Consider the following 13137-nt stretch of genomic DNA (forward strand, 5'->3'; position numbering starts at 1 on the left):
CCCCTAGCTGTAACATGGGTCACTGCATCACACCAGGAAAAACACTATTAGCCTGTGGATATGTGGGTAATCTGTGGGTTAATTGTTATTCACCTGCCCGGTGCCCACACTTAGCTGAAAACTGCGGGGCAAAATGAGCTTTATTCCCTCCGGTTTGAGTCAAGGGGGGTGGCTCCAGCCCTGGTTCATTCACCACCCTGGGTATGCATAGGAGCATCTGTAACCTCACCCCTGAGGTCCTGACTGATAGCCATCCCCAATGTAGAACTGGTGTCAGTTAGGCCCATAATATAAAAAACAAAACACATGCTCACCTATTCAGGCCTTCCACTCCGAACAGTCCCTCATCCATTTTTTTGTCGCATCTTCTGGTCACCTCCTTAAATGCTGAAACCTCAGGCCTCTTCACATTAGACTGAAACTTATGGCTCCAATGGAACGGTTGTGCACATGCGAACGTAATGTCACGGCTAATGTGAATTTTTGTCTAATACCAGTAAAATCCAATTCTACTTGAATAAATTCTCGAATTTCTTCTCTGAAAATGTACAAAATAAAATAAAAATAAATAAATCTTTATTTTTATATAGCGCTAACATATTCTGCAGCGCTTTACAGTTTGCACACTGTCATCTCTGTCCCCGATGGGGCTCACAATCTAAATTCCCTATCAGTATGTCTTTGGAATGTGGGAGGAAACCGGAGAACCCGGAGGAAACCCACGCAAACACGGAGAGAACATACAAACTCTTTGCAGATGTTGTCCTGGGTGGGATTGGAACCCATGACTCCAGCGCTGCAAGGCCACCTATTGTTAGTCTTACTTTGTGCCTAGAATTTCCATCAAAATTTTGCACTTTAGCCTATGCTCTTTACTAAAATACCTGTAGCTATCAAATGGACATATCAATTGAAACATTCAAAGCGTCAAGTGGCTGCATCTGGAAGGGTTTAACACTAAAACCTGTTTTCACCTTCCTGACCAGTCCAATTTTTTTTTAATTCTGACCAGTGTCACTATTGTGAGGTAATAACTCTGGAACGCTTCAACAAATCCCAGTGATTCCAAGATTTTTTTTGCAACATGTTGTACTTTATGATATTGCTCGATTTTGGACCATTTGATTTGCATTTATTTCTGAAAATATCAAAAAAATTGCCAAAATGTCAAAAATTTTTGCAATTTTCAAACTTTTTTCATTTTTATGTCCTGAAACCAGATAAACATACCATACAAAATAGTTCATAAATCACATTTACCACATGTCTACTTTACATCAGCCTCATTATTTTAAACATTTTTTTGTTAGGAAATTGGAAGGATTAAATATGTATAATCAATTTCCTAATTTTTCCAAATAAATTTACAAAATCATTTTTTTAGGGACCATATCTAACTTTAAGAGAATTTGAGGGACCTATGTGACAAAAAATACCAAAAGGGGACACCAATTTTAAAAATTCTTAAAATCTTTGAAAGTACTCAGTACCTCATTCAAAAAGTTTATTAAGCCTTTTTGAGGCGTCACAGGAATTAAAACAATATAGAGCTATAAAATTAAAATTAAACTTTTACCCACAAAAATGTTACTATAGACCTTAATTTTGCATTGTCAGATGGGTAACAGGAGAAAATGGACAAAACATCGATACCCCATAAGTGGTGGAAAACTACAGTTTGGGCGCACAGCAGAGCTTGGAAGGGGAAGGAGTATCATTTGACTTTTGGAACACAAAATTGGCTAAAATAGCTGATGCCATGTCACATTTGCGGAGCCCCTGATGTGCCCAAACAGTGGAACCCCACAATTTTGCAAACTACACCCTTCAAGTACCTTATCTAGAGGTGTAGTGATCACATTGAACCCACAGATGCTTCACAGAATTTTATAACTTGAGCTGTGAAAATGAAAAAATACATTTTTCCCACAATTTTTTTTAATTCATTTTTACATGTGTAACACGAGAAAATGGACATTCAATTTGTTGTGCAGTTCATTCTAATTACATGGATACCCCATACGTGGTAGACAATGACTATTTGGGCACACGGAAGGGCTGAGAAGGGAAGGCGCGCCAGTTGAATTCTAGAATGCAAAATTGACTGGAATAGATTGCAGATGCCATGTCACATTTGAAGAGCCCCTTCAAATGCTGCGATCGATATTGATCGTATTGACGTACCTGTACATCATGGGTCGGGAACCCCTTTCAAGCCATGACATATAGGTACTTCAGAGGTTGCGAAAGCGTTAATGCATTGCTACTTGTTGTTAAAGTACAGTATATATCTTTGTTTATTGTCTCCTAATCTCAGGAGTGTTATTAAGCAATGGGGAGAGATGTACACAGCTACGCCGGTTTTCTCTTTCTACCCTGAGAAATTTTGGAATGGGTAAGAGAAGCATTGAAGAACGAATACAAGAGGAAGTTCATTACATAACGGAAGAAATTGAGAAGAAGGGAAGTGAGTAAACAAAAGTGGAGGAGGAGAAGAGAGGCTGAAGCATGACTTACATTTATCAATTTTGGATTCTGGAGTGATCTGATATCATGTTATAAAAATACTCCATATAAAATCTAATACTTTATATTATCACATTTTGGTTTATAATATACTGTATGTTTCTTCATTTATCTGGAACATTACAGAGCTTTTCCCAAGAATATACATTGATGGCCTATCCATCACTGTGCTATCTGTGGGTGTCCTAACTGCGGAACCCCAACTATTCAGGAGAACATTGAGATTGAATTGCAGTACCAGGTACAGCCTGTATGTAAGAGTAAGATATGAGAAAAAATCTAAATGATCTCCAATTAGAGACACCAATTTCACGGAAAACAAACTGGTAACCAAATATCAAAGCGGCACTACATATCACTAGAACTGGATAGCCATACATAGACATCTCATGAGTTCTGGTGGTGGTCATTTCAGGTCTCACATCTCTCGGGATGTCTAGCCAACAGCAAAGATAAAGAATGACACATCTGTGTTAGGTCATTGATTCAACAGATATGAACATCTTCTTGCAGGCTCCCAGTTTGACCCAACAGATTTCCTGACCTTGTTTGTCTCCAATATTATCTGCTTTATTGTGTTTGGAGAACGTTTTGACTATGAAGATGTCAAATTCATGACCATTCTCAACCTTCTAAAAGAAATGTTCGTAGTTATGTCTTCTAATTGGGGAATGGTAAGTTTCAACATTTTTCTTAACTCTTGGTAAACTCTCTGTTGAACCAATTTCCTATAGAAGGGATTGCTAAATGATCAAATATCAACTGCTGTATCTATTATACGGCGCTTAGTGACCCTCTTGTTTACTACTTTTCAGCTTCTTAATGTCTTCCCTAAGTTTATTAGTCTTCTTCCCGGACCCCACCAAAAGATATTTACAAATTTGGAGAAGCTAAAACATTTTGTTGCAGAGTCCTTGGAAGATCACAAAGCGACTCTTGACCCAAATTGTCCACGGGATTTAATTGACTGCTTTCTAATGAAGATGGAAGAGGTGATGTATAAAACTTTATATAAAGATTTTCATAAAAAATGAAATACCGGTAGTCTACCCTATGTGCATAATTATTAGGCAATTTGAATTTGAATTTTTGATAGCGTTGCAGTTTAATGAAAAATAATTAAACTATCGTTCAATCCAATATTTAGAGAATATCTGTGTGTCCAGAATTATTATGGAACTAAATGAAAAACGCAAATTTTCCCATCTGAATTATTTTTATCTGTTAAAGGATGAATAATAACTAAACAACTCAATGTACAATAACACATTTCTGACATTTGCAAAAGAAAACATCAGTGACCAATATTCTTTTCAATAAGGCTGGTTTCACATTTGCGTGTTTTGCCGCTGCGTTTTTGCGCAAAAAAACATGCGTTTTTTTCCTATACTTAACATTAAAAATGCATGCTTTTTTGCATGCTTTTTGCCTCGTTTTGCCGCCGCATGCGTCTTTTGTATGCATGCGCTGTGTTGCAGAAATGCAACATGTAGTAATTTTTAGCGGCGTTTTTTTGCGGCAAAAAAATGTATTGCTCTCTATGTAAACGCATGCGTTTTTAAGCACATGCGTTTGGTTGCGTTAAAAACGCATGCATTTTTATTAAAAAAATAAGAAAACACACTGATAAGCCACCCCACACCATAAAATTTAGAAAGGGATCCTACCCCTAACCCTAACCCTAACCCTACCCCTAACCCTAACCCTAACCCTAACCCTAGGGATCCTAACCCTAACCCCAAAGGGATCCTAACCCTAACCCTAGGGATCCTAATCCTAACCCTAACCCTTTGGGTTAGGGTTAGGATCCCTAGGGTTAGGGTTAGGGGTAGGGGTAGGGTTAGGGTTAGGGTTAGGATCCCTAGGGTTACTAGGGATCCAAACCCTAACCCTAACCCTAGCTATTTTTGTTAATAGTGAGTTTTCTTGTTGATTTTCTTCTCATCATGCGTTTAAAAAATGCAAACGCATGTAAACGCGTAAAAACGCCGCATTTGTATTAAAACATGCAAAAACGCATGCGTCAAAAAAACGCAGCATTTAAATGTGTTTACATGCGTTTTTTCACCAAATGTGTTTGCGTTTAAAACGCTGCATTTTTAAACGCAAATGTGAAACTGACCTAACAGTCATAAACTTTCCATCCATGTAGTTTGTCAATTTCTCAATCTGTCGATTTGTTAACTTTTTGGGCTACACCAACCATAATAATCTCTCAAGCACTGTGAATGTTTTGCTTCACCATAAATCTCCCATTTAAGAAGGACCCACAAGTTCTCAATAGGGTTTAGATCAAGTGAGGAAGGGGCCGTGTCATTAATGACTATTAACAACTATTTAATCTTTAAAGCACCACTCTGGTTTTTTTTATTTTTTTTATTTCAGCATTGGAGTGGTACTGTTAATTTAAGGCCTCTGCATTTACTCTTATACTTACCATTCACCATCTTCTGCTGTTATCGGTGCCACTCTGGTCAGTCTCCAGCAGTTTGCGACCTGGTTTATTGTTCGAGTTTCTGCTTGAGCGAGCCGGAGGTGACTTTTCTATATAAGTCTATGAGAACATCGTTCAGGCTCTTATACACTCACGTTGAGAGCTTGGATAAAATTAGACAGCGTCCAATCCAGAGTGTTCTATCAAACAATAGAGTTCTATTTCGCCATCATGCAAATACAAAGTATTGACCTATTTCAGGTCTTTATCAAGCACTTGATAGACCTTCAATAGGTCGAAACGTTGTATTTGCATGATGGTGAAATAAAACTCTATTCTTTGTTTGAACACCTTTGATTGGACGCTGTCAACTTTTATTCCGGCTAATGATTTCCATGTGGGTTCCTTGGAGCATTTGGACATGCATCCAGACATTGAGTGCTGTCAGCTCGTTGTTCATTGAGAGCTTGTGACCATTACTTTCTGATTTACGGTCAATCATAAATTGTGGTCACAAGGTGACAGCGTGGGACTGGAGGGGCACTGGAAACAACTGAAGGCGGCGGCTGGTGAGTATAATACCAGGGTCAGGGAACTTATATTAGTAGGGGCACTCCAGTGTTGAAATAAAATAAAAAAATCGCTAGTGTGATGATTTCAGGTCTTTACTGGCAGCCGATCAATGGAGACTTTGCTGCTGTGATGAAGCTTTGCCCTGCATAAAAATGATGGTTTCCTTGAAAGTCGCAGAGTTTTCCCTGTACCACAGCTTGAAAAAAGTGTCTTCAAAAAACTGGTAGTAGGTTTGGTAGTAGATTATGATTCCATCTTCAGGCCAAAAAGGTCCAACTTTCTCCTCTTTAATAATACTACAGCCTCCCTACCTACCAGTGGAGGTTAGCACCCTAAAAATGATATTTGGCACCCCCGTTCCACAGCAGCTCACCCTCACTTGTCCTATAGGCCCTATGCTAATTAATCTGTAGGGAACCTAGACTAGACAATAATCAACTAGGCTACAGGTGGGGAAGGAATGGAGGACACCACATGATATATCAAGGCGAATGTTACTTATCGTCAAGATGCATGTTAATACACATTGCTTCTATTCCTCTGCCTCAGGCAGATATATCTTGTGGTGTCCTGCATTACTTCCACACTTGTAGGCTAGTTGCTTAGGTTTCCAACCTCCGCTTGTAAGTAGGGATGTTGTAGCGGATACATAGGTCGTCCTAGGCCTTGTGTGGTAGTACCTGGAACCTCACTCATAGAACTAATCTAGTCCACTTGTCCTTTCTGTGATTGTGAAATTTATCCCCACATACTTTGGAGTATTTTAGGAAGAAACAGGGAGTGACCTTCTATCGGAGTCTTTTGACTGTTTAAGGATTTGGTTTATCAAACCAGAAATCCATTTATCTATATTTGAGACTATGTTATTGTCTATTTCATTTGTGTACTGAGGGTTTCTTTAGATGTTTTTTAGATTCTTTGTTAAACGTTTGTTTTAAGGGTCATAGCTACTCATTGCTATTTATACCTCTATTCATCCCTGTTTACTATTTGCAATAATACCTTTGAGGGTTCTGTGATCTTAGCAATTTCAGGAGACTGGTAACAATGTTTGACTTGAAATGCAAATAGCCTCTTTAGAGTGGAAGAGGACTTGAAGTCAAGTGCCAGATATTGGAAGTGACAATCATAAAATCAATATGGACTCTTTAACGAGCCTTGCCACGTGACTTGGTATAAAAACCCAACCAGAATCTCAATTTACAGACCTGTGTTTCGGGGTATTGCCCCTCGTCAGTGCAAAGTATGAGATCACATTTGGCTGTATGAGATGTTTAAAACTAGGATTTAAGAGGTAATATTTTTCCTTGTAGAGAGTGACATGCCTAGCATGTCAATGTAGGGAGATTTATAAGCCATGCATGCTCCTTTGGGAAATTAATTATGCAAATTGACCCTTCAGAGAGGAATAGGACATGAACTCTAGTGCCACCTATTGGCGGTAACAATCCTAGAAGTGAATGGAGTTATTGTACTGACCATGCAGAGTCAGTTGAATCTCATTTGGGCTAATTTTGCGTGAGGAATCAAGCTGCTTAATAATTCTGAGCACAGTATAGTTTCCATAGTATCTACAAAGCCGATTATAAAATTATCCAACCACATTGTCTATACCAGAAAATTACAAATATTCTGTGACTTTGCAGGAGAAGAGCAATACGAAAACCGAATTTCACTTTGACAATTTATTTGGCACGGTCATCGACCTCTTTTTTGCTGGCATAGAAACGTTAAGCAGAACGTTGCAGTATGGTTTACTCTACCTGCTCAAATATCCAGACGTGGAAAGTAAGTGCGTCTTAGCATATTAACAGAGGGTTTAGGATTTACTAGTCATAAATGCTGTGTCCAGGTTAATCTACTATATAATTGTCTAAGGGTCACTTCCGTCTTTCTGTCTTTCTGTCTGTCCTTCTTTCTGTCACAGATATTCATTGGTCGCGGCCTCTGTCTGTCATGGAAATCCAAGTCGCTGATTGGTCGCGGCAAAACAGCCATGACCAATCAGCGACGGGCACAGTCCGGAAGAAAATGGCGGCTCCTTACTCAGTCACTGCCCTGCGCCCGCATACTCCCCTCCAGTCACCGCTCACACAGGGCTAATGCCGGCGGTAACAGACCGCGTTATGCCGCAGGTAACGCACTCCGTAACTGCTGCTATTAACCCTGTGTTTCCCCAACTTTTTACTATTGATGCTGCCTATGCGGCATCAATAGTAAGAAATGTAATTTTAAAAATAATAAATAAACAAAAAACCTGCTATTCTCACTCTCCGTAGTCTGCCGAGCCGCTCGCGCCTGTCGCCATCTTCCGTTCCTGGCGATGCATTGCAAAATTACCCAGAAGACTTAGCAGTCTTGCGAGACCGCTAAGTCATCTGGGTAATTTCGCAATGCATCCTGGGAACGGAAGATGGCAACAGCTGCGCGCGTATTGCCGGAGCTTCGGTGGATCCCAGGGGTGAGTATATAACTATTTTTTATTTTAATTATTTTTTTAACAGGGATATGGTGCCCACACTGCTGTATAGTACGTGGGCTGTGTTAGATACTGCGTGGCTGCTATAAACTACATAGGCAGTGTTATATACTATGTGGGCTGTGTGATATACTCCGTGGGCTGTGCAATATATTACGTGGCCACAGTTATATACTGCGTGGGCAGTGTTATACACTACGTGGCTGCTATATACTGCATGGGCTGTGCTTTATATTACGTGGCCACTGTTATATACTGCGTGGGCACTGTTATACACTACGTGGCTGCTATATACTGCGTGGGCTGTGCTATATATTACGTGGCCAGTGTTATATACTGCATGGCCTGTGTTATATACTACGTCACCTGTGTTATATACTGCGTGGGCTGTGTTATATAGTACTTGGCTGTGTTATATACTGCGTGGCAACTATTATATATTGCGTGGCCTGTATTAACTTATCGGGTATTCTACAATATGTATGTATATAGCAGCCACATAGTATATAGCACAGGCCACGTAGTATTTGTCTGCTATATACTACATGGCTCCTATATACTACGTGGCCTTTGCTATATACTATGTGGTTGCCATATACATAAATACATATTCTAGAATACCCGATGCGTTAGAATCGGGCCACCATCTAGTAAAAAAATAAAAAATCATGGAAGCCAAAGCGACTAAACATAGAAATAAATTTTATTGAGAGAATAATCGTATATAAAATCTTTAAAATGGATAACAGGGAGAACAAACACTCCATTGCTACAAGAAGCATAAAGGTAAAGGCTAGGTCTAAATAATATGTAGTCAAAAATGTGTACACTGCCATGTATGGACACCTGTGTACAAATGGCCAGGATGGCATAATGGAATATAATGGGATACAAAGCCCTAGATTAAGTTAACAATACAAATATAAAAGAGAGATCCAGTGTTATAATGGAATTAAACTCATAATGCCCATCAAATAGGGTAAAAGGTATTATTCCAGATAATCAGAGATTGTATTTTATTTTAATGGTCCAGAGTACAACACGTAGGCAGAGTGAAGCATGTAGGAACAACTTTACACCATTGAATACATATAGAACCAACCTTACAACTCAAAATACCTGCAGAGTATTAGTGTACGATTTATTCATAGAAAAATCAGAGGAAATAGTATACTAGTTAAAGACAATACCCATATAGGGGCTATGAAATATGAAACACATGTTAGAAAATCCGGATCCCCAAAGCTTAATGCCACAGTTAATACACAGATGAACAACTTTCTCTTATACAACCCGATGAGAGAGGTTATCCCAACGCGCATTTCGGGTTGGCTTCTTTTGGGGAGGAAGGGTATATGTTAACTGGTTTTCCAACATAGACAGTTCCTATTTATTAAAAGGGTCCCTAGAAAATAATCAGATGTGAATAAAAATGACATTATTAAATTTGTAAAAAATCTAAATATAAAATGTCTCCTCAATTATTTTGGGTAATCCAGGAAATGGTAGTTTCTGTTAGAATCAAACTAGAGCCTTGTAGATTTGGACACTTCAGAATGTCTACCTTCCATGTGCCATGTCCTTTGCGTTTTACTATAAGAGGTGTACCATAACAATAATATGTAACAGAGCAATTTTATATTTTGTTTATACCGTTCAAACCATGAATTGGTATATGTGTCCACAAAGGTAAGATTCAGGAGGAGATGGATCGTGTGATTGGTCAGAATCAATGTCCTTCTGTAGAAGATCGAGTCCAGATGCCTTATACAGATGCCGTTATACATGAAATTCAGAGGTTTGCAGCCATCGCACCTTTGGGACTTCCACATGCAACCAGTCAAGATACTACTTTCCGAGGATACCACATTCCTAAGGTCAGAAACAATAAATTGTTACCCTAATACTGGGTCCCAGCATCTTTTATGTTTACTATGGGTCCCAAATATAGCCATAACATATACTGATACTGAAAAGATATAACGGTTTTATGAAGTTCAAAGAAGCTAAACCTTAAATACGAGAGTAACCAATAAATACAGTGAAAAAAGGAAAAACGTCATGTGATGAGAAACCCTATAAAATTATGGTGTTGTCAAGTTTTTAAGCTAAAGTTCACTCTCTGGTTTTGCAGGGCACTACAGTTGTTACCATGCTGACATCCGTCTTGAGGGATCCCAAATATTTTAAGAACCCAGAACAGTTTGATCCCACAAACTTTCTGAACGATGATGGCAGCTTCCGGAAGAATGAAGCGTTTGTGCCTTTTTCATTAGGTAATGTTTTTGCTACATTAGTTAAAATTTCACAGGCTTCCTTACTTTTGTCAGATATTTCTCCAGCACAATTTAATCACGATACTGATTGACCTCTTTGATCATACAAAAAATTGTCAACAGAGTATCATGGTGGTTGTCAACTGACGGTAGCGTAGGAGGTTCAAGTAGAATCATTGACTCTGTCAAAGCATCATACATCTCATTTACCCAGGAATGAGACAAGTATTGGCTATCGAATACCTGTAAGGTAAATTTAGGATGGGTTTACACATTATGCCCGTGCACTAGTTTTAGAATTTGGTTCTGAAATCCTATTTTGTTTTCTGAAAACGGCATTGATTTCCAGCAGAGATAAGTGACCAGAGTTGTCTCATAGATTAGCCATAATTCAGACATGACTTCCAACTTTTAACACCAGTGTCTTCTTCTAGTAGGAATTTATATAGTCCACCAGCGACTGCTCTATGGAATTGTCCTGGTTGGACCTCAATGAGGTAACAAATGGGTAGTAGATGTAACGGGATCCAACTAAAAGTAGCTGCCACATTGCCTACCTTGACTAATGTGTACTTGCCTGTTTAAGAACTATGTAGATTTCGATGGAAACTACTAGCAGTGCAGCCAATATGAAGCCACTAGAACTGTGTTCCCCAACTCCGGTCCTCAAGAGCCACCAACAGTTCATGTTTTCAGGATTTCCTTAGTATTGCACAGGTGATTGAATGCTTGCCTGTCCAGGTGATGCAATTATCACCTGTGCAATACTAAGGAAATTCTGAAAACATGACCTGTTGGTTGCTCTTGAGGACCAGAGTTGGAGAACACTGCACTAGAAGATGAGTGAAATCTAAACAATAGATACTGATGGAAGAGGCAAGGCAGTGTAAACTGGAATATAGAGGGCGTCGGAAAGGACACAGTAGTGAAAACCATGACAGAAGTTTGTAGTTATGATAAAGGGAGTATTTTCATTGTTCAGTTTCGTTTCCTCATGGGAACTTTTCAAAACTTATATGAAATCTCTGTGCGATGACTTGATCCTTAATAATTTTTTCACTGTAAAACAAAAATAAAGAGTAAAAAAAAGTCTTGTAATACAGTTGGGGCAAATGTCTTATCTCGCACTGTTTTAGGATCAAACTCAAAAGATGATAAATCTCATCACAAGTATTGCACTTTACAATACAAATTATTAATACTTGTGTCCAGGTCTCATGAAAGTTGTGATCTCGTTTTGCTTTAGTACATATCAACAAATGTCAGATTTTCTTATTATCGTTACTTGGTACCCCTTTACTACAGGCAAAAGGAGTTGCATCGGAGAAGGTCTGGCACGGATGGAAATATTCCTCTTTTTTACCACCATATTGCAAAAATTTAACCTGAAATCAGTAATGGACAAAGAAGATATTGAAATCACCCCAGAACCAAATAAAAATGGAGTAATACCAAGGACCTACCAGATGTATGTGATCCCCAGATGATGGAAGAGCCACTAGAAAGTTTTTTGTTTTATTTTTTTGGTTGGTTAGCCACTGAAACAAATTACAAGATCTCCTTCCTTCTTTGCCCTACTTTTGTCTGCTCATCACATAATCCTCTCTAAGATCTTTCCCATCAATCCCCCATTTTTGGGGGAAATTGCTACCTCGGCATATTCTGTAACATTGTTTTCCATGATTGAAGCCTCCAAATGCAACCTGAAAAGCCTACAACCGTCAATAATTCTGCTACCACCCAACTACCGCTTTTCAACCCCCTTATATACCGGATTCTTTTCCACAATGCCTTATAGGTTGCAAGCCTTGTGAGGACATGGTCCTCTTTACCTCTGAGCCAGTTTGTGACTTTTAGTTCACTTTAATTGTAACTGCTTTTTTATATATTGTGCGTGTGAACCCATTTCATGTTCATGCACAGCACAACACCCGGGAATTAACAGCGCTTTAAAATGAATAATAATAATTAGGGATTACCAAATTGATTTCATTCTGCAAGAATCCGTTTCAGAGCATTTTTTAACTCAGAAAAGTTTGCAAATCTGTATAATTCTTCATTTGTTTCATACAAATTGCCTGAAATGGCCATTGTCAAGTTTTTGGATGCCCCCAGAAGAAGCAAGAGGCTAAACACATGTCTGGGTGAGGTGGACGCCTCTCTATCCAGGCTTTTTTCTGGATACAATCTCGGTAGACTTACCATATTACGGAAGGTATTAGTAACAACACAGCTATTTTCTAGTATTTTTTTATGCGCCCACATCATTACATTAAGTGATTTTGTGCTTTGTGTGTATATTATATTGACAGCAGGTTTGTTTGGCATTGTTTTATTGCTATAGGCTTTTCTTTGTTTGATGGCATTCAGTGCGTATGCTTTGATGCACTCTCTGACCCATTTGTTATAATTATGTGGAAGATCTTTTGATGCTGATTTTATTAGCTTTCTATTCTTACTGAATGTTCTTCTATATTCATATAGCAATTTAGCCTTTATTATTCTGGTTAGTATAGAGTCCCCTGACTGGGAACTCTGTGATTTTTAATTATGTTTTAGTAGAATTTCTAAATAAAGATTTATTGTGTTGCAATTTAATGGATCTCTTCCTCATTACGTATGATTATCATCATACCAGAACAGTGTTTTTTTGTGTTGTTTGAAGGGCCATTGATAGATTTACAGTGGACATATTTGAAATAATCAAGTTTGCCTTACTGTTGTCTGCTCATCACACAATCTACTCTAAGATCTTTCCCATGAATCCCCCATTTTTTGGGAAATTGCTACCTCGGCATATTCTCTAATGTTGTTCTCCATGATTGAAGCTTCCAAGCACAACCTGAAAA

The 13137-nt window shown here is 38.6% G+C and overlaps 1 protein-coding gene across 2 annotated transcripts in view; it reads left to right on the top strand.

Annotated features, from left to right (window-relative positions):
- LOC138661779 (cytochrome P450 2C8-like) overlaps positions 1–12886 on the top strand; it is a 36176-nt gene extending 23290 nt beyond the window's left edge. For both annotated transcript variants that reach the window (XM_069746689.1, XM_069746690.1), the window contains exons 4-10: positions 2318–2467; positions 3040–3200; positions 3342–3518; positions 7180–7321; positions 9702–9889; positions 10147–10288; positions 11594–12886. In XM_069746689.1, coding sequence (XP_069602790.1) covers positions 2318–2467; positions 3040–3200; positions 3342–3518; positions 7180–7321; positions 9702–9889; positions 10147–10288; positions 11594–11775 — 1142 coding nt within the window. In that variant the 3' untranslated portion in view covers positions 11776–12886. The remainder of the gene's footprint in view (positions 1–2317; positions 2468–3039; positions 3201–3341; positions 3519–7179; positions 7322–9701; positions 9890–10146; positions 10289–11593) is intronic.
- Positions 12887–13137: the final 251 nt, after the last annotated feature.

Source organism: Ranitomeya imitator, chromosome 2, assembly GCF_032444005.1.
Source record: "Ranitomeya imitator isolate aRanImi1 chromosome 2, aRanImi1.pri, whole genome shotgun sequence".
NCBI classification, from domain to species: Eukaryota; Metazoa; Chordata; class Amphibia; order Anura; family Dendrobatidae; genus Ranitomeya; species Ranitomeya imitator.